This window comes from Gobio gobio (assembly GCF_949357685.1).
Source record: "Gobio gobio genome assembly, chromosome: 5".
Classification (NCBI taxonomy): domain Eukaryota; kingdom Metazoa; phylum Chordata; class Actinopteri; order Cypriniformes; family Gobionidae; genus Gobio; species Gobio gobio.
In genome coordinates, this window is record NC_137101.1 from 13,172,357 (window position 1) to 13,194,481 (window position 22,125).

The 22,125-nt window shown below is 42.9% G+C and overlaps 2 protein-coding genes across 2 annotated transcripts in view; both read right to left on the reverse strand.

Annotated features, from left to right (window-relative positions):
- Window positions 1-71: 71 nt before the first annotated feature.
- On the reverse strand, window positions 72-3,947 carry LOC307126096 (soluble scavenger receptor cysteine-rich domain-containing protein SSC5D-like; the record flags this gene model as incomplete). The annotated part of the gene is made up of 4 exons (XM_079816472.1): window positions 3,829-3,947; window positions 3,326-3,667; window positions 2,305-2,597; window positions 72-179 (listed from the first exon to the last, which is right to left on the reverse strand). Exons 1-4 carry the CDS (start codon window positions 3,893-3,895, stop codon window positions 72-74), a joined length of 810 nt encoding a protein of 269 aa, XP_079672598.1. The 5' UTR covers window positions 3,896-3,947.
- The window catches only part of LOC307126097 (scavenger receptor cysteine-rich type 1 protein M130-like), a gene marked incomplete at both ends in the record, with an annotated part of 24,626 nt that continues 6,400 nt past the window's right edge, over window positions 3,900-22,125 (reverse strand). Inside the window, 16 exons of the mRNA XM_079816473.1 lie at window positions 3,900-4,018; window positions 6,501-6,563; window positions 13,027-13,083; window positions 13,213-13,275; window positions 13,417-13,494; window positions 14,407-14,463; window positions 14,639-14,698; window positions 15,237-15,320; window positions 15,419-15,634; window positions 15,726-16,040; window positions 16,189-16,263; window positions 16,394-16,693; window positions 16,903-17,220; window positions 17,312-17,635; window positions 19,577-19,891; window positions 19,988-20,289. Coding sequence (XP_079672599.1) covers window positions 3,900-4,018; window positions 6,501-6,563; window positions 13,027-13,083; window positions 13,213-13,275; window positions 13,417-13,494; window positions 14,407-14,463; window positions 14,639-14,698; window positions 15,237-15,320; window positions 15,419-15,634; window positions 15,726-16,040; window positions 16,189-16,263; window positions 16,394-16,693; window positions 16,903-17,220; window positions 17,312-17,635; window positions 19,577-19,891; window positions 19,988-20,289 — 2,746 coding nt within the window. The remainder of the gene's footprint in view (window positions 4,019-6,500; window positions 6,564-13,026; window positions 13,084-13,212; window positions 13,276-13,416; window positions 13,495-14,406; window positions 14,464-14,638; window positions 14,699-15,236; window positions 15,321-15,418; window positions 15,635-15,725; window positions 16,041-16,188; window positions 16,264-16,393; window positions 16,694-16,902; window positions 17,221-17,311; window positions 17,636-19,576; window positions 19,892-19,987; window positions 20,290-22,125) is intronic.

The window sequence follows — 22,125 nt, forward strand, 5'->3', positions numbered from 1 at the left end:
AGTGAATTTTTTTTTTTTTGGCATTATGCTTGGGGGCCTGAGAACGAGAGGCTTTGGCCGTCGAGCTCAGATCAATCGCCTGCATTGTCACGGTCGAACTGGTGGGCGAGTCCTAGGACCCAGTCTCTGCGAGGGGGTTCCATAGGTGATAGCTTGCCTCGCTGTATCTCACAGGAGCACTGAGAGGATGAGTGTGAATGAGCTGGAGGTGGTTATCTGTTCAACCTCTCTGGACCTCTCTGGAAGAAGACCCTTGGCAGATTATTGTTGAAGTATTGTTACACATTTACAGCTGCATAATTTATCCAATTGGCTTTCCAACGGGCAACAGAAAATGAGCTTCCTGAAGGAATGAAATCTGACGATATGACACCTAGCGCGCATAAGCATACATGACGTATTTCTAAAGGTGGCGCTAAGCGTCACTAGCCAATCAATTGCCGTGATGGTATAAGAGCTTCAGACATTGGTCACACCGAAGGCGTTCCCATAGTGACGGTCTCGCAGTGTCAAGAGAACCTATGAAAGGGAACATTGATGGAACTTTGATTATATGACTTAATTTCTCTAGGCGCACAGGATTTTACGGGAAGTTCACTTTATGGGAATTTAACGTTTCGTTTTATTTAAGTTTAATAGGCATAATAATAAATAAAGACACAATCAGTGAATGGATTTAAAAGGCTGTGAGATGGGATAGATACATTTTTCTCTTGTAGGCCTATATTATTTTATGTTCTTACATAATTATGTTTTCATTTATTGACAATAACAAACTTTGTTTGAAAACTGTCTTAAACGTTGCACGCAATATATTAATATAGCCTAAACATTTCTAAACCCTTGTGCATCAATTAAAAAAAAAAAAAAAGTTACACAAAGGTGTTACAAGTGTATTGTGCAGCAGAGAAGAGGCAAGTCGGGACTTCCACAAAGATAGGCTTTTATTAAAATAAGCGTTGAACAGAACACCAAACAGCATAGACCGGACAAAGACTGGGTGAACAAGAGGAAGAAGAGGCAATTCGGGACTTCCACAAAGATAGGCTTTTATTCAAATAAGCGTTGGACAGAACACCAAACAACATAGACCGGACAAAGACTGGGTGAACAAGAGGAACTTAAATACAAACACTGATGACTGACTAACGAGGGGCACAAGTGACACAGCAGATGATAACTAAACACAGCTAACATAGATTAACTAATAATGATCTTAACCGGGGAGACAGACAAGAGGCGGGAAACTGGGAACATGTGCCAAACCGCCATAAAATAGAAGAAGAAGAAGAAGAAGAAGAAGAAGAAGAAGAAGAAGAAGAAGAAGAAGAAGAAGAAGAAGAAGAAGAAGAAGAAGAAGAAGAAGAAGAAGAAGAAGAAGAAGAGGAACATGTGATGCATGAAAAGGAACACAACAGAAATAGACCGACATGTAACAATAGGTCCATACAGGACAAAAATGTCCATGTCAAAAAAGCACAGACTTAAGTTTGGTCTCATTTTAAAGAAGACCCTTGGCAGATTTTTGTCCAAACGGTGCCAAGTGGAACAATTTTGTGTACCTCGTGCAAAATGGATTTTTAAAGGAAATGGGGGTGAAATAATAAAATTCCAAGAAAAATACACACCTGTGCCAAAATGTATGTAGTTAGCATTAACACAGGCAAAATGATAAAAAAATTTAAAGACAGAAAAAATGTCCATAAGGATGCACAAGGGTTCATAAATATTATAGGCCTGCTCCGTTTAATTTCTGATAATTCCAGGATGCTATGGTCAAGCAGGTTGTGCATTTAACTCGTGAGTCGTGGCCTCACATAAGAATGTCGTTCCCACGAGTTAATATGATGTTCCCACAAATGAATATCTAGTGGCCACAACATAGGTATCATGTTCCCACGAGTTTATGTCGTGGCCACCAACTAAGTTAACTGAGCATGTCCCCTCCCGGTCACCGTACCGTACGTTTTTTATGTGCATTTGTAGAATGAGCATCTTTGCGATATCCCAAAATGCACATTAAAAAAGGTTGATGGAAACATAGCTTGCAACATTTTAACACTGCATAGTTTCACACCACACGTGGCAACTCAAAGCGTAAAAAAGCAGTGCTAACCCTGCCTGGAGCAATGTTACATAACCCCGGGTAAAAAGCTAACCCTGCTTCTAAATTTCAAGTGTGACATGTTCCTTGTGGTGTTTAGAACGCCCTGGAGTTAGGCTCAGTGTGAAAAACCCCATAGGGTACAAGAAAATAAAAAAGATTTGAATCTGGGAAGAACATTTGTTCCAACCTGCGCACACTAGACCAACATCTTTGGCATGTGAACAGTTGTTTTCGTGTGATAGTGATGTTGGGCAGAGGTGAATCTGAGACTCATTTCCTCTGCACTGAATCTCTTGTGTCCACATCTGAGCGTCTCCTTTGCCAAAAGCAGCTTCTCCCAGCACCTGTACAGGAGCTCCACAGTCCAGCTCTCTACACACAACCTCTGCATCCTGCTGGTCAAAGGCAGCAGCACACACTGACACCCACGACTGATCATCAAGTATCTCTAACCTCCCAGAGCAGCGAGAACCTCCAACCAGCCTGACTTCTGAAAGAATCCAGACCATTTTAATTATTTTTTTTGGGGAAAAAAAAAAAAAAAAAAAAAAAAAACCTTGTTGTACACTTGATGAATAAAAATATGTTATAGATTCCTAATATCATATTTTATATGTAAGAGAAACACCATGTTGAATATAAAAAAACAACAACTAAAATCTAACATTTAAAAAAGTGAAAAAGATTGAGAAAATATGTTAAACAAAGATGTTATACATAGGTTTATTCTTATTTATTTATTAGCGCACACATTTAAGTGAGATACAGAGAAACAGCAGTGAATGAGTGTTTAAACTTGAACAGTTGTGATTTGAGGTTAGTAAGATTTAGTTTGAAACAAAATTTTTATTCAGCAAAGATGCATTCAATTGTTTAATGACAGTAAAATGACAGTAAAGTCCTTTAGAATGTTACAAAATATTTCTGTTTCAAATAAATTATTTAAACTGTTCAAATATTCCATTAAGAATTAATTACAGCACAACCATTTTCAACTGTGCTGAAATGTTTCTTGAGCACCAAATCTAGAAATAGAAAACAGTTGTTTTAAACTGTAATAACACTGTTTTTGATGGGCATAAGAGACTTCTTTCAAAAACAATCTTATTGACCCCAAATTTTTTCATGCTGTGCATAAAATTTTAATATTTTACATTTTATGAAAAGCAGGAGTATTTTTAGCAATGTAATATTATGGTGCAAAATAGAGCAGTTTACCTGAGCAGATGACTCCAGCATCTTTACTATGATCACAGGTGCTTTTATCCCATCCTATAGAGCCACAGTTCTTCAGTGTTGATTCTGATCCAGCACATAACACAACATTCATCCAGACTCGTCCTGATCCCGGTCCAAAGTAAGCAGCACCCAGAGCATCTACAGGTTCTCCACAGTCCAGCTCTCTACACACCACTGCAGCATCAGCCATATCCCAGCCAACATCACACACTGTTCCCCACTGACCTCTATGAAGAACCTCCACTCTACCAGCACAGCGACTGCGACCACCAACCAACCTCACATTCACAATGTCCTTTTGTGCAACAGAAAAATTACAGACTGAGGAAAAAAGAAAAGAGAAGAATGAAAAGAGAAGAAATGAACAACAAAGCACAAAATGTAAATAATATGTGCCAGTTAGACAGCAAGCAGCTGCATCTTATTGCATATAAATGTTTGAATTGAGATCATTTCTTCCTCAACTGAAAGTATAAACTTACCAGCGGTGATGAGTTTGATTATAAACATCAGATTCCTCATCATCGTCTTCTGTCGGACACACGCCATTTCATCAGCCCAGAACGCAGCACAAGTTTCTTTTCTGTTCCTCTAAGACACTGAAGAAACTGGGTACTGTCAGCCCTCCTAAAGAGGAGAGCCCTAAAACTTTCCAATCAGGTTCATCATTACCTTATTAGACACAACAGAGGAAACCATCAAACAACTGCAGTGACAAATCAGAGGAGGCATTTCTGATTTTCACCATATATATTAAAAATACGTCAGCTCTGAAACGAACTCCTCCTCCATATCGAGACACTTCAGTGAGGATGCACATACACACACATGCCAGATGCAAAAAATAGTCACACATCATTTGGGAGACTTTGAAGATTTCAGAGAGAGGAAGCACCGCATGTAATATACAGCATCAGAACCAAACACCTGCTGATACAGACACTGATAGCGGCTGAATTCAAACATCATAATATGCAACAAATGTTAAATATATATATATTTAATATTTAAATATATATTTGTATATTTTTATTTTGTAAATATATATTAAATATTTTAGGACTATATAATTGTATTAATAATTAACCACAAACAATAATGTGTGTCCCAAATGAAAGCTAAATTTGCAACCCTGTTACCCATTGTAGCATATTATTATTCAGTTTTATAAATTTTAATATTCACTGTTAGAAAAGACACAAATCAGTTGTACATAAAAAGGTGTCATCCACTATAGCAATTACAGCACAAAGAACTTAGCAGCCTTGGGCAATGGACATGTGCATTGATTGTGGCAATTGCGTTACTCACCCACAAGATGGCAGCAAAACACTGCTTATGCTAAATACAGGCAGATGCGACATATTTAATACTGAAGGGGGGCCAAATCCTGTAAAATCCTAAAGAGACCTACCTGCAGAGTTCAGATGTCCTGGACATCTTAATTCGTTGGTTCATTTGTGCTTGCTCAGGACAGGGTTGGAGCTAAACTTTACAACTCTCCAGGATTTGGCACCCTTGCTGTAATGTGTTACACTTCCAATAGATAGAGGGCAGCAAAACATTCATGAAACGACGATCTGATAAACGTCTTGTCCTTGACAGGAGAGAGCATCTCTATGTTGAACGCTTACTGGAACAGAAATTATTTCTTATAATACATTTTTTTGTTTGTTTGTTTTTTTAGAGATATTTTGCTTATGTTGGGTGTGGCTTCGGACAAATGGTCCATCTCCTGCAGTCAGTAGGCTTATGGGACAGTTATTAATGTACATTACCATTGTTAACACGTTTCCAACACGTAACAGCTTTCCTGTAGCTCAAACAGTAGAGCATGGTGCTAGCAACGCCAAGGTCATGGGTTCGATTCCCAGGGAAAGCAAGAATTGACAAAAAAATGTAAAAATGTGTACCTTGAATGCAATGTAAGTCGCTTTGGATAAAAGCGTCTGCCAAATGCATAAATGTAAATGTAATGTAAATGTTTCCATTTGAAAGAGGTTTCTGTCTTGGTCTGAGCATTTAAGGAGATAGGGAAAAAGGGTCAGGGCGCGATACTGTAACCAGTTCAGCCCATAACGCTGAGTGTCTCCTATGGTCAGCGTTATGTTATTTTCAGAAGTCAGGTATCCATAATTTATTCTTTACTTCAGAGTATTTGATGTTATGTACGGATTTTCTTTGAATTGATTATGTAATTGGCATTATACATTTACCTGACTGTTAATAAATTGTTACATTTTGATTTATTCTGACTTACTCTGGAACTATCTCTATCAGATTATGAACAAGTTTAATTTCAACAAAGGGTTAAACAGAATAATACAATTTGTGGTTAACTATTAAATATAAATTACCAAATAACCAATTGGCGTTCTAACCTAAATTCGAGAGTATGATTAATGGAGTCAGATAAAAGATTAATTGGAATTAAATCCCTTTTGCCCAGCTGAAAAGACCGAACACGCAGATACCTTCACCCGCGGATCGTTAACCTCCATTGGGACGATTGAGCTGGCCTTACAGTGTATATATATATATATATACACATATTTTTTTTTTAATGTTTTTTAAACGTGTTGCAGATTGTTGACTTACACATAGCCCTATATAGACCTAACAAAACAAACAAATGTGTGTGACTGTGCACTAACTCACCATGTCTTCACACTTTCAGTTTGTTGGACAGTTATAAAAGTGAAATGCCAAGGAGACAAGCGATATGCATATTTATTTATTGGTTAAAACACACCTGACCACATAAAATAAGATCATTGTAGATAATTTAATTTAATTAATCAGCATCATCCACATTTAAAGTACATGCAGTCATGATGGTGAAGCTGTTACATCACATTTTTGTTCATTTGGTAATTTTGCAGAAAAAACATAATTTTTTGTTGTTGCTGATATTAAAAAGGCCTTAAAAAAATACAATCAATAGCAATTTCACTCAAACTTTTAAGTGGTCAAATTTCTTGAACCGGTGTGGTCATTGAGCTGAATGACCGAACCCTTCTTTTTTTGACTCCTCCTGCACATAGTCATAATCTGCTATTAAAAACAAAATCTTAATTTATGTCTTAATCAGGTTAATATTTTAAATGGAGTCTATGAATCTGGAAAACATACTAACAATAACTTCATAACTTACCTAACAGGTTTATCACATCTTCACTCACACTCATCACATCATCATACTCCTCCTGACCTCCCTCTGATCAAGAATGACATAAAAACACATCCCATCTGTCACAGTTCTATGAGAGAGGACTCAAATGCAGGAATGAGTGATCAGGGGTTTATTGACAAACAGCAGACAAGACAAGAAATGGTGAGGAGGTGAACAGTCCAAACAGTAGGCGGGTTAGGAGCACAATCACAGGCAGGAAGAGCAGCCACAATAACTAGCTCCAGAAGGTGGTAGACGGGAGAGCAGTTCTGACAGAGCAGCATGAGACCAGAGGATACCAGCGATGGCCAGGCAGGATTCCTAGGGTAATGCAGTCAGGTCATATCAGGAAACTCACCAAGCTTTCAGCTAGGCAAGGAGAGCAAGCTGCCAGGGAAGCTCTACTTGCAGGACAGGAACTAGAGACAGAAAACAAGAGGAGACAAGACCAAAAGGCAGCACAAACACTTAGCACTACTAGTATAACACACGTAGGTATAACGTATAACGAACCAGCAACCACATGAGGGAAAGAACACACCTTATAAAGGGAGCAGAGAACAAGAGGAACAGGAGAACACACTCAGACAAACAAGGAACAGAGAACATGAGGAACAGGTGAACACACTCAGACAAACAAGGAGCAGAAAACATGAGGAAAGGGTGAGCACACTCAGACAAGGAACAGGTGAGCACACAATCAGTTAATCAATGAGGACTAGACAAGGACTAAACAAGGGGGCGTGGTAACAGGAAACAAGGAGGCAGGACACAGGGAGCACATGGCAAACACAAACCAAGACAAAGCCATGTGTTCATTCACAACACAAACAAAGACACATTAAACAAAGACAAAACATATAGAGCTGTCAGAGGAGAACCCTGACACCATCAGTATAAAACACTTCAGCTGTGTCCCAATTCAGAGGCTGCATCTTCAAACTAGGCCGCATTTGAAGGCCGATTGTGCACGCTCCACTATACGAAGGTTGTCCCGCCTTCAAATGTGTCTTTCGTTTCCCGTGAAATGAAGGATTCAACAGATTGATCCTTTGTGGCCTTGCCTACCCCAGAATACATTGTGCGCCAGTGATGACAGGATTGTTTTGATAGAAAATTCCTAATTACACTTTTAAACGCAACTATTGGGTTTCAGCTTACACAAATATCTAATGATACAAATCAAATCAAATCAAAAGCAGTTCAAATGTTGTCATATCTTACTAAGATGCGATTATATATAGTTCCCCTTCGAGGGAACTCGAACTGCGTCATCGTGACGACACTTTGGGGGAACGCCCCTCGCGTAAAGCGTCTGAAGAAACTGTAAAATCAGCCCAATCCGATTGGTGTTGCGTGATGACGTCGTATGTGACGGCACACCCGGAAGATACAAAGAGACGTCTGAACGAAACAGAGATAGCTTTTTTGCTCTTCAGCGTTAGCGCTCTGTGTTACCAGTCTGAGAGTATTTGGTGTTGTTATCTACCAACGTTGTTTTCACAAGCATACAGGGCTCGCGAATTCCATGGCCGGTCCCGTGCTGTTGAGGCAGCACGGTTGATCTATCATGGACTCGCAGATGGGTCTGTCAGGGGAACTTGAGAGTGCTTATGCATCTTCTCCTTCCCGGTGACAGCTCCATTGTTCTCCTTCCCCGCGTGGAAGCCCGCGCTGCGGCTTCTTCCCCCGGGGTGGAGGACCCGATGCGTGAGCTGTCTGATTCTGAGGAATTAGATGGGCTCCGTATCGAGGCTCGCCTTTCCTAATGCAGATTCAACCTCGAGTTGCCGAGGCGGCGCGCAGGTTTGGGTCTGTTATTAGAGTGATACAACGTGACACGGTGAGAAGGGATACTGTGGGTGCGAGGCATGCAGTCAGCTCCTGAGGGGGCGGGCTGTTTTCATTCAGAAATATCTCGACGCGTACTGCCGTGCGCCTTCGGGTGTTTCAGCCTCGCGCCCGTTTGGCTTTTTTCTCGAGGGATGAAAGCCAGTTGTATTATAACGGCTTGAACCGCGTTGCTGAGGCAACGTGTGGTTTTCGAGCCGTATATAATACAATTAAGCAGTATTGTCTGATAATTGTGGCTGCGTTTTATTCTGAGGAATTAAATGAAATATGATCTGACTTTGAGGAGTTAGATATTCAGCCTATTATTCAGACCATGTTCACCGTATTTGTGAAATGTGATACTGTTTGGCTTTCTTCTCGAGGGAGGAAGGCCAATTGTATTATAACTGCTTGAGCCGCGTTGCTGAGGCAATGTGTGATTTTCGAGCCGTATATAATATAATCGAACAGTATTCGCTTTCACCTTACTATGGCTGCATTTAATTACGAGGAATTAAATTAAAATATTATCTGACTATGAGGAGTTAGATGTATTTTTTACTCAGCCTATCATTCAGACCAGGTTGCACGGTTTGGGTGATTATGATGACATTTAATTCTGAGGAATTGAGTGTCATGTTATCTGACTTTGTTAAGTTAGATACTTAATCAGTCTGTCGCCCAAGCGTGTTTGACTTGTCTGGATATCCATCTAAGATTGGAGGTTGCGGCCCTGTCGAGCTGCTCCCTTAGATGAGGCCCCTGCTGGCCGGCCCCCTCTCCCGGGTAGGAGCGATCGAGGTCGCCTCCCCTGTGGAGCTTTTGGGAATCGATGTTGTGCTCCCGCCGTCTGGTACGTTTCGGGCCACATCGTTTCTCAGCGCACGCGCGCTGCACCAGCCGCCTCTAGCAAGACCTGCGGCGGTCCAGCAAACGCGTACGCACACCGAAAATCTTCCTCGATTTCGCCCTGCCGGTTAGCCGCTTCAGGGGGTCGGGGAGGAGGCTCGGTTGACACCCGAGGCCGGCCTCGAGAGGCTGGTTCCCTTAGCAGATTATCTCGGCGCATGATTATGCCTCCGAATATATCTGCATGGGCCCTGCGTACTGTAGAACGGGGTTACAGGCCGCAGTTCAGTTCCCTCCCCCGAAGTCTAACGGGGTGGTCTGGATTGTGGTCGGCCCAGAGCAGGTGCGGGTAATGGAACAGGAAGTACACTCCCTGTCGGTTAAGGAGGCTTTGAACGTATTCCTCCGCCAGTCAGGGAGTCCGGGTCCTACAGCCGGTACTTCATAGTTCCTAAGAAGGATGGCCAGTTGCGTCCAACTTTAGATCGGAGGTACTTGGATCGTTCTCCGAGGAGATTCAGATTCAAGATGCTTGAGTGTCGTGGTTCAGATCCAGTCTAAGGACTGGTCTGTCACGGTGGATCTAAAGAGGACACATACTTCCATGTTCCATCCTTCTGTGTCACGGGGGATTCCTGAGGTTCGCTTTCGGGGGCGAAGCGTATCATTATCAGGTTCCTCCATTTGGGCATCACTGTACAGCAGTTTAGGACTGCTGGGACTTGCGGCAGCTGCGTCCAACAGAATTTATCTTGGCCTGCTGCACGAGACCCCTACAGTGGTGGCTGGGAACCAAGGAGGTTTTCCTTGAGGGGAAGACCATTCTGTATGATCAGGGTAATGCGCAGATGCCTTCGTTCCCTCGTCATATGGAAGAGACCTTGGTTCCTGTCCCGGGGGCCAGTGCTGGGAGCATCATGTTGCCGGGAAACCGTTTCAACAGACGCATCCCTCACTGGTTGGGACACGGTCATGGAAGGCTGCTTTTTCAGAGGTCTGTGGGAGACCCGGCATTCTTCCTGGCACATCTACTGCCTGGAAATGCTGGCGGTCTACGAAGCTCTGAGGAGCTTCCTCCCGGACCTCCGCGGCCACCATGTCCTGATGCGGAAGTGAACCAGGGGGCTTTCCTTGAGGGGAAATTCATTCTGTATGATCAGGGTAACGCGCAGATGCCTTCGTTCCCTCGTCATATGGAAGAGACCTGGGTTCCTGTCCCGGGGGCCAGTGCTGGGAGCATCATGTTGCCGGGAAACCGTTTCAACAGACGCATCCCTCACTGGTTGGGACACGTCATGGAAGGCCGCTTTTTCAGAGGTCTGTGGGAGACCCGGCATTTTTCCTGGCACATCAACTGCCTGGAAATGCTGGTGGTCTACAAAGCTCTGAGGAGCTTTCTCCCGGACCTCCGCGGCCACCATGTCCTGATACGATCCGACAACATGTCGGCAGTATCGTATCTGAACCACCAGGGGGGCCTGAGGTCGCGCCCTCTTTGCAGACTGGCGCATCAGGTCCTTCTGTGGTCCCAGGGGAAGTTGTCATCCCTCAGGGCGATGTACATTCCCGGGGACCAAAATCAGGGAGCAGACATCCTGTCAAGGCAGGGGCTGAGGCCCGGGGAATGGCGGCTCCACCCCGAGGTGGTGGAGGCTATGTGCGAGCGGCTGGGCCCGGTGGAAGTGGATCTATTTGCGTCTCGAGAGACGTCCCACTGCCCGCTGTGGTTCTCCCTCACTCATCCGGCCCCTCTGGGGCTGGATGCCATGGCACAGACGTGGCCGAGGCTGCGTCTGTACGCTTTTCCCCCGATTGCTCTGCTCCCGGGAGTTCTGGAACGTGTCCGCCGGGAGGGCGTCAGCCTTCTCTTAGTAGCACCCCGGTGGCCCACTCGGGTATGGTTCTCCGACATCATCGACCTGCTGGACGGTCCCCCATGGCAGGTCCCTCTGAGGAGGGATCTGCTGTCTCAGGCCGGGGGTTCGATTTTCTACCCACGGCCAGAGGTATGGGATCTCTGGGTCTGGCCCCTGAGGGGGCTCAGTTCCTAGCAGAGGGCCTGTCGGCAGGTGTTGTGGAGACCCTACTCAGTTCCAGAGCTCCATCCACCAGGAGGTTGTACAGCCTAAAGTGGAATGTATTTTCCACTTGGTGTAGAGAGCGGGAGGTGAACCCAGTTAACTGCCCAGTGGCTTCAGTGCTGGAGTTCCTTCAAGACCGCTTCTCCGCCGGTCTTTCCCCGTCCACACTTAAGGTGTATGTGGCTGCCATTGGGGCTTTCCACGCACCTTTAGGTGATGCGACGTTGGGAAGGCACCATCTGGTTGTACGCTTCCTCCGTGGGGCTCGGAGGATGAGGCCTGCGGCTCATTCCAGGGTCCCAACCTGGGACCTGGCAGTGGTGCTCGAGGGGTTGGCTGAGGCCCCCTTTGAGCCGCTGGAGTCGGCTGAGGCGAGAATACTGACCTTCAAGGTGGCTTTTCTCCTTGCCATCACTTCTCTGAGGAGAGTGGGGGACCTCCAGGCCTTGGCGGTCACGCCGACTTGCCTGGAGTTTGCCCCTGGCATGGTTAAAGCCATCTTGCATCCCAGCCAGGGCTACGTGCCCAAGGTGCCATCTAACAGGGCAAGGTCAGTGGTTCTCCAGGCATTCCATCCTCCACCTCACGTGACGGCGGAAGAGAGCAGACTTCACCTCCTCTGCCCCGTGCGAGCATTGAGGATTTATCTGGAGAAGTCTGCTCAGTGGAGAAAGTCAGACCAGCTGTTGGTGTGTTTTGGTTCACCCAAGAAAGGGCTGCCTGCGTCAAAGCAGACGATTAGTAACTGGATTGTCCAGGCTATAGCCATGGCTTATCGGGTGCGCAACCTGCCTTCACCCTTAGCCGTGAGGGCCCATTCTACCAGGAGCATGGCCTCCTCGGTAGCCCTCCTTTCTGGGGCCTCTATGCTAGACATCTGCGAGGCAGCTGGGTGGGCCACTCCTCACACCTTCATTCGTTTTTATAGTCTGCATCTCCCTGAGACGCCTGGCGCGAGAGTGCTCGCCCCCTAGTTGTGCCTGGTTCCAGCTTCACACTGGGGTGGGTATGATTGGTGCGGGATAGTTGGTACTCGTTCCCCAAAGTGTCGTCACGATGACGCAGTTCGAGTTCCCTCGAAGGGGAACGTCTCGGGTTATGACTATAACCCTTGTTCCCCGAGAAGGGGAACGAGACACTGCGTCTCGTGTCCACCCAATCATCAGAGCGCTCGCTTCATCGCAAAGAACGCTATCTCTGTTTCGTTCAGACGTCTCTTTGTATCTTCCGGGTATGCCGTCACATACGACGTCATCACGCAACACCAATCGGATTGGGCTGATTTTACAGTTTCTTCAGACGCTTTACGCGAGGGGCGTTCCCCCAAAGTGTCGTCACGATGACGCAGTGTCTCGTTCCCCTTCTCGGGGAACAAGGGTTATAGTCATAACCCGAGACGTTTATACTCTTTATTATGTACAGAAATGGACTATGGTGAGCATATTTAGACAATTTGTGAACCCTGTTTTAGTTTCAGACAGTTTAATATTACTTTCAAAAAAGTCCAGTGCAAACGTTACATCAACAGCAGCTGTCACAGTTGCTAGGCAACGATCCTCCGTAGGCTAGACTGTCCCATTTAACAACGCTTGTCCCGACCTTTGTGGCCTTTGAAGGATGCAGCCTCTGAATTGGGACAGCTTTAATCTCATTTGAAGGATCCCTTTTCCCGTTAAGTGTCTTTATTACACAAAACTCATGTAAACATGTAAGGTGATAATAAGATTTATTTCTGTTCAACCCACCTATTTGCGAGCTCTGTCCGTTAATTATGACATCATCATAATCCTCAAGTGTGTAAACTACACGTGAAAATAAGGACAAAAAGTTAAATATAAGCACAAAAATAAACATTTAGACAGTAATTTAAAATATTATCAGTAATGGTGTTTTTTTTAAAGGAATATATATTTTTAATCAATTAAAAACACCTTTTTTGATATCAGAGATCTGTCCACTGGTGATGACATCATCATAACTCTCAGGTGTGTCTTCTACAAATGCACACATTCATTAAAAAATACACACATTAATCACATTCTAAACACATAAAAAAAAAAAAAATTATATACTGAAATAACTTTAATATACTAAAAAAAAAACTATTTCATATCCGATTATAGAACAAACGGCACCTGTCTCACGATCTGGTTTCAGTCCATCAGTGATGACATCATCATAGTATCCCGGTGTGATTTCCTTCATAATCTCTTCTGCATCAACAAACAATATGTTTGGATACTAAAATATGTTGTTGTTGCAGGTCATGAGACCATTAAACTAGAACCGCCAGGGGTCGTTGTAAACCTAAAACCGCCAGCGGGTAAAATTTACCCATGCACATGATTTATGTTTTGATATGGCTAAAAAACATATTATGCCACTGTATTAAGCCACTGTCTTCACAAAGTAATGTATAGAGTCATGAAATGATTATTTTAGTCATCAATGTTTTGTCCTGTTGTTTTATGTCTATTTTAAGCAGGCTACACTAATCACTTTTTGGTGAAATAGGCTAAACCAGCCTGCAATGACAACGAGAATTAGAAGGAAATAAATACATATTTGGGTGGTGTAACGTTATAATAAAATGTCAATAATCACGTATTAAGATAACCCATGTTATTTAAATGACTAAAATATCCTAAATAGACAATAACGAGCAATAAAAATTCACCGCAATGCATAGGATGTATGATACAATGACAAATTCAAGCGCAGTTTCACCTCATTAATTATTCATTTGTTTAGTTGTATAATTTATAATTTGAATAAGAGAACAACACCAATAAACTTGGGGTAATCATAAAATTGTTTTATTCATTACATCAGATCATGTAAGCTTATATTGCTCAAACACAGCGTGAAAATAAAGGAATTATATAGGGGTAAATTTGACCTGCTGGCTTATTTAGGTGTAAATGCCCCATTTTTTTAATCTGGTTTTATCTAAACCATTGTTAACAACACAGGATTGTAAATAACACAATTTTAGTAAAAGTAAATGACTGGGAGACTTGGTTTAGTTATGTATATTTGAAAAACAGCTATGGGTAAATTTTTTATTAATTATTATTAAGTTATTAATTATCTAAATCATGTAATAAATTAAAAAGGTCACTGACCTTTCAGGCCACTGCTGTTGGTGACATCATCATAATATACAGTCTTGAACTCTTTTTCTAAAAAGGAGAACAAAATATTAATATAGAAGTAAACTGCAATATTTAAAAGGTACCGAGTCATTAGACAAATATTTAATATAATTTGTTAATAACATTTATTAATTTATTTAGGTTGAAATCAATGAAAAAGTTTTTTGAATAGTGGAATAAATATACGCTTCATCTCTCTAACCTGAGAGCAGTTCCTCAGCGTCTTCATACCCAGAATGCAGTTCTTCAGAGACGAGACTCCCTGATAAAGGAGAGCAGAACAGTCAGAAACATGTTCATCTTTACAAACAGAATTAATCCTCATTTCTTTTGGATCATAAAACTCTTAATTTTTAAAAACATTAGAGGCAGAAATCTTTTTTTTGGCCTATTAGTAAACACATGTATCCTCAAATGAACCCATTCCTCACTCTCTTTCAGTAATACACACAGGAAGAGACACACACACACACACACACACACACACACACACACACACACACACACACACACACACACACACACACACACACACACACACACACACACACACACACACACACACACACACACAGCAAACATATGAACCGCTCCTTATTACCCTCTAAATATACATACAGGAAGACACACACACACACACACAAACATATTAACATGCACCTGCAGCTGTGTGGTTTTCTGCAGGAATTCTGGTTTGAAGCAGGAGGTTTAACAGGACTAATAATAGATGAACATCAAGTGTCTCACAGACTCTCTTATTAATTCATCATATTAAATAAGATTCATGTCTCATGTCTCACCCCTCTGAGTGAAGTGTTTGTGTCTGCGATGAATCTCCTCATAAACGGCCTCAGTCGTCGTCCTGTGTCTCCTCTTAGAGAGAGCTGTGAGTGTAGACAGACAAACCTGCTGTCAGTTCACAACACATGACTGATCACACACTGAATAAGACACAATATGACAGTCTCTGGATCTCTCCTACCTCTCCTCATCCCTCTGTTCTGCTGAATCAGTATAAGCAGTGGCACTAAGAGCAGTAAGAGCACAACTCCCAGTACAATCACAAGCACGGAGAGAGACGCTGCTGGAGGAGCTTGTGGAGGAGAGACTGATGTTGAGCTTGAGCGCACTGTCTGAGAAACTGGAGGAGAAGCTGATGATGTTGTGGCAGGAGCAGGAGTAGTGGACACTGACAAATCTGGAAAGACAGAGACATTCAAAATCATGCAAATACACAATTAATATTATCAGTAAAATTATGTAAAAAGTGGTCAGTGTGTTGTTGTGACCTGCACAGGTGAGTCCAGCGTGCTCTTTGTGGGAGCAGTCAGTGTGGTTCTTCAGGGAGAGAGGACAGTCCCACAGGTGAATCTCATTCCCTCTGCACTCGACTCTGTTCAGCCACACAACACCTTCACCAGCACCAAAGGCTGAATTCCCATCAGCCCTCAGTGCTGCTCCACAACCCAGCTGCCTGCAGACCACCTGAGCATCGCTGATGTCCCACTGATCATCACAGACTGAGCCCCACACAGCGTTATGATACACCTCCAGCCTCCCAGAGCACCGGCCCTCCCCTCCACTCAGTCTGAGAGGAACATGCTCTAAATCACACACATCAGCCATCACTGACCAGCTTCAGCACATTTACAATAATACAATTACAATGCTATTTAAAGTTGTGATAAATGTGGCATGTGGATTTATTAATTTATAGATAGATATATATATAGAAAATTATAACAAACTTACTTGAACACTGTCTCTGGTGAGGAGATGGTGAGGTAGAACATGTCAGACGACTCTGAGATTCACGAGTCTGCTCCTCTGAGATTAAAACATTTTAAAGTTTCATTCAGCACTGAATATAAAAGTTATAAAATGGAAAAAAAAATAACCATATTGAAACAAACATGTCAACTTCAAACCATCTTAAATCAGTTAAATATCATCTTACTTGAGCAGGTGATCTTGGCCTCTTCATTATCACAGTCATTCTGTCTCCAGGGTGAAGATGGACACTGCCATAGAGTGGAATCATGAGGACGACATTTAAGTTTATCAAGCCAATAATGAGACTTCAGTCCCTCTGAATTACTGGGTTCACTTCCAGATCTTCCACAGTTCAGCTCTTGACAGATCAGACTCGCTGTGTCTCTGTCCATCTGGTTTAAACACACATTACCCCAGGATCCATTGTAGAAAACCTCCACATTCCCTTCACAGCCCTCAGTTATTAACCTGATCTCTTTAAACTCTAAATGGACAAGGATGAGAATCAATGCTAACTCTCACATAACTTAAGTCTGGAAATTGGGTCAGGAATCATAATAAATAATTGTATGATTCTGAATATGTGCCTGTATTTTTTCATTTAAATGTATATTTATGTGTTATAAGTACACTGGATTTCATTGGTCATATACATAGGTTATTGAAATGTTTAAAATATTGTTTACTGTTTACCTGAGCACACGACTCCTACATCTTCCTTGTGTTGACAGTCATGTTTTCCCCAGCCTGGAGAAGAGCAGTTCCACAGGGACGTCTCATTCCCCTCACACTCCACCTCATCCAGCCATATGGGCCCAGAACCAGGACCAAACCAGGCTGGTACCTGCTGGTTACTGAGGGCCACTCCACACTGCAGCTGTCTGCACACCACATGGGCATCTTTAATATCCCAGGAGTCATCACACACTGTCCCCCATGAGCCGCTGTGAAGAACCTCCAGCCTCCCTGCACAGTCTCCCCCAGAACCCACCAGCCTGATGGACCCGCGACCTGATATTCAGAGAAAGATAAACAGTGCTTGTACATGCACATTATTGATCACTAACAACTGAAGAATCTGCCCAGATGTTGCTCTTCTCACCAAGGCAGGTGATTGACAGCTGCTGTGTGGAGCTGCAGTTGAGAGTTTGTGGAGAGCTGCAGTTCCCCAGATGAGCTTCACTCCCAGAGCACTGGAAGCCCGTCACACACTCATGACTGTGTTCAGGACTGGATGAAGAGGAGCCGGAGAAATTCAGCACCGAGCCACAGCCCAGCTGTCTGCAGACCACAGAGGATTCAGTGAGACTCCAGGAGTCCAGCAGAACTCTCCTCCAGACCTGATGGATGGAAACTTCCACCTCCCCCTCACACTGTCTCTCTCCAGACAACCGCACCAGACCATCATGAACAGCCAGAGAGGAATCTGGAGATAAGAGCTGATGTTTTACTAAAATAGTGCAAGTTTGATAATATGTTTTACATTAATAATGCAACTAGTATGAACAATACTACTACAGCATTTATTAATCTTAGTTAATATAAATGTCAACATTTACTAATACATTATTAAAATCAAAAGTTGTATTTGTTAATATTAGTTAATGCACTGTGAACTAACATGAACAAACAATCAATAGCTGGATTTTAAATAATTAACATTAACAAAGATGAATAAATACTGTAACAAATGTATTGCTCATTGTTAGGCCATGTTAGTTAATACATTAACTAATGTTAACAAATGAGACCTTATTGTAAAGTGTTACCATAGATTTTTATTAAAAAATGAATTCAGAAATAAATGACAAGGCAATAATCATTCAGTCTGAACTAAACATGTGAAATACAGGGAGTGCAGAATTATTAGGCACGTTGATTTTCTGATCATATTTTTTTTCCAGGCACATTTGACCAATTCCAAACCACAGTAATCCTAATAACTACTATTGATTTAGTATTTAATAATGTATAAGTGATATATAATTGTTCATGAAGGCTGGAAATGAAAATCACCTTATATTCAGGTGTGCAGAATTATTAGGCATGTTTTCTTTTACAGATAAATTGAGCCAAAAAAGAGATTTAACTCAGACTGAAAAGTCAAAAAGTATTAAATGCCCATGAGAAGGATGCAATACTAATGCAATACTAGACATTGCAGTTAAGGCGTGACCATTGGACAGTGAAATGCTCGTTGGGTCAGCAGGGTCAGACAAAAACATGTGGCGGAGAAAAGACACCTATTAACCGCAAAAGAATTAAGAATTAAGGTGAAGAATTAAGGGTGAAACCATCAGGAACCCTTTAGTCTCCAGCACCACCATTTTCCAGAGCTGCAACCTTCCTGGAGTCTCCAGAAGTGCAAGGTGTCAGGATCTCAGAGACTTCAGTTAGGTAAAGAATCCTAAAAAATGACCCCCACTAAATAAGAATCACAAGCTGAAGTGTTGTAAAATACATGAAGAAGGTTTTTTTATAGGCTTTATGGACAGATAGGTTGAGAGTGACTCTTGAAGGACCAGCACCACATCCTCTAGTACCACTGTTTGAAGAATTCATCTTCCAGAATCTGGCAGTACGTTTTGGGAGTTCATTTTAGTCCATCCTGAAGTCCGTTTTGCAGAGATGGACTAAAAATGAACTCCCAAAAACCTTCTTCATGTATTTTACAACACTTCAGCTTGTGATTCTTATCTAGTGGGGGTCATTTTTTAGGATTCTTTACCTAACTGAAGTCTCTGAGATCCTCACAACTTGCACTTCTGGAGACTCCAGGAAGGTTGCAGCTCTGGAAAATGGTGGCGCTGGAGACTAAAGGGTTCCTGATGGTTTCACCCTTAATTCTTCACTTTAATTCTTCATTCTTTTGCGGTTAACAGGTGTCTTTTCTTCACCACCTGTTTTTGTCAGATCCTGTTGACCCAACGAGCATTTCACTGTCCAATGGTCATGCCTTAACTGCAATGTCTAGTATTGCATTAGTATTGCATCCTTCTCATGGGCATTTAATACTTTTTGACTTTTCAGTCTGAGTTAAATCTCTTTTTTGGCTCAATTTATCTGTAAAAGAAAACATGCCTAATAATTCTGCACACCTGCATAAGGTGATTTTCATTTCCAGCCTTCATGAACAATTATATATCACTTATACATTATTAAATACTAAATCAATAGTAGTTATTAGGATTACTGTGGTTTGGAATTGGTCAAATGTGCCTGGAAAAAAAATATGATCAGAAAATCAACGTACCTAATAATTCTGCACTCCCTGTACAGTGCATGAAGAGAACTGAAATATTGTATTTATACTATAAAGTCTTTCAGCAGAGTAATATCAGTAAATTTCACAATAATATGGACTCACTGGAGCAGATGACTCCATCATCTCGTCTATGAGAACGTTCAGCTCGACTCCATGAAGAGATGGAACATTCTGAGAGTTTTGTTTCATTCCCGTTACAATCAAACACATCAGCCCAGATTTCACCACTTCCCTCTCCAAACCAGTCTGATCCCACAACAGACACAGCAATCCCACAATTCAGCTGTCTACAGAGGACACTGGCAGCTCTCATATCCCAGCATGCATCACACACTGTGCCCCATTTACTGAAGTACTGACGCTCAACTCGACCAGAACAGATGTCAGGACCATTGACCAGTCTGAGGTCAGTGTAACCTGGACAAAGAACAAAGAGTTTAGTTAAAAAGTATGAAACATGCAAAAGAAAAAACTTGTTTGTTATTGTCAAGTTGAAAACTACTGCTCCATTACCAGAACATAACAGTGACAGTCCAATGTCATTTTCATGGGTACAGTTGTATTTGAGAAAAGTTGATGATGGACACAAAGATATATAAGACTCATCTCCTCTGCACTGAATCTCTTGTGTCCACATCTGAGAGTCTCCTTGGCCAAAAGCAGCTTCTCCCAGCACCTGTACCGGAACTCCACAGTCCAGCTCTCTACACACAACCTCTGCATCCTGCTGGTCAAAGGCAGCAGCACACACTGACATCCATGACCAATCATGAGGAACTTCTACTCTGCCAGAACAGCGAGATACTCCAACCAGCCTGACTCCTTGAAAAAAAAAGGGACAATTTTAATGATATTTGCTTTGTTTCTTGTCCTATTACCTTATCAAACTAAACAGTTTATTATAGATCCTGACTGATATGGGTTTTTGGGGGCCGATACCGATATTAGGGGAAAGAAAAAGTCAGATATCGATATATCGGCTTATATTCTTTGTGTATATTATAGTACAGTACCAGTAAAAAGTCCAAACTTTTGACTGGTACTGTATATAGAATTCAGTATATACATAATATAACATAAATAACATAAATACAACAGAACAAACATACAAATGAAAAACAGTTCTTTTCACGGTTTTCATGTTGGTCTAAACTAGATTTTCAGGTACAGGAATAGTAATCAAATGTAAAATATCACTTCATAATCTTCAGTGTATACATATAGATTAAACCTTATTAAAGTTATTCAGTCAAGAGCCGTGAGTGATTTTTTTTTTCTGTCTTTTGTTATCTCATCTTTTATGAGAAAATTCTTCCCTGTCATTTTTCCGTGTTTTCACTGTTATATGATAGGAGGCGCTATTACACATCTCCTGAACGAGTACAGAATCTCCAGATCAAAGCACAGGCGATGAAGAAGCAGAAATTAGTGTTCCATTTCGAAAAAGGTTCACTCGTATTGTGTTGCTAAGATGCGTATGGGAAAACTCCTTTTCTGGAAAATACTGAAGTCTTTATTTTGCACAGCCAACATAGTGCAGAGCTATATGCACACTGATTGGTTGGGCTGCGAGAACTGCATGAACCTATGGCGAGGCGACGAGACTGCACGAACCAATAGGGGCCCATCCCACCGCCAGCAACCTGAGCCCGCCAAAATGGGCGGAGCTACTGGCTATAAAAGCAGCCTATTTCACCATAGAAAGGCGAGGATTGGTCAGGCTCTGTCGATGACCCAGAACAACTTCAGCTCTCGCCAGCCATGCTAATGCCTCCGCTGGTCAGGCTGCCTCAGCCCTGCACACTATGGCGGTCCTCCAGGTGTTCCAGGCGAAACTCCTCCGCTCCATGGACGAGTCTGGACCAGACCCAGCAGCCTTGAACCACTAAAACCACCGCCCAGGCCATTGGACTGAGCATGGCCAGACTGGTAGTACTTGAGCACAACCTGTGGCTCAACTTGACAGAAATCAAGGACACGGATAAAGACCGCTTTCCTTCACCCTCCCATCCCCACCACTGGTCTCTTCGGCCCTGCGGTGAGCGGCTTCGCAGGGCGCTTCATTGAGGCACAGAAGTCTTCGCAGGCCATGCGACACTTCTTTCCAAAGCGCTCCAGCTCTGCTTCAGGTCGCCCAAAGAACGTGCCGACCCAGCAGCAAGCCAAACCAGCAGCGCTGGTCTCTCAGCCCCGCCCAGCGGCTGACACCAGACAGCGCCCGCAGACAGCGAAATGCTTCCCGTTCCCTAAATGCCAGGGCCCCTGGCCTAGGATTATGCTGGACCCTGAGCCTCGGAAGCCTTCCTGATCGCAATGCAGAAAGGAAGAGAAAGGGGTTAAGTCTCACCACGGCCAGACCACCCTAGAAAAGAGCTCATGTGTTTCTCCCAGCCCACTCTTCAGTTCAGGCGGCTGGAGATGTTCAGTTTGCAACCAAAGGGCCCGTTCCAGTTCACGCACCCATGGAACCAAACGCTGTTTCAACATCGACCAAAATAAAACACAAAAATTCTCAACAAAAGAGCACTTTTCCTCTTCCAGGCGGTCCAAGCTTTATTCAACCCCTAGCCACTCGGACTGAGGCCTGGGAGGCCATCCCCGATGTGTCAGAATGGGTTCTGAATGCAATAAAACGAGGTTACTCGCACCAA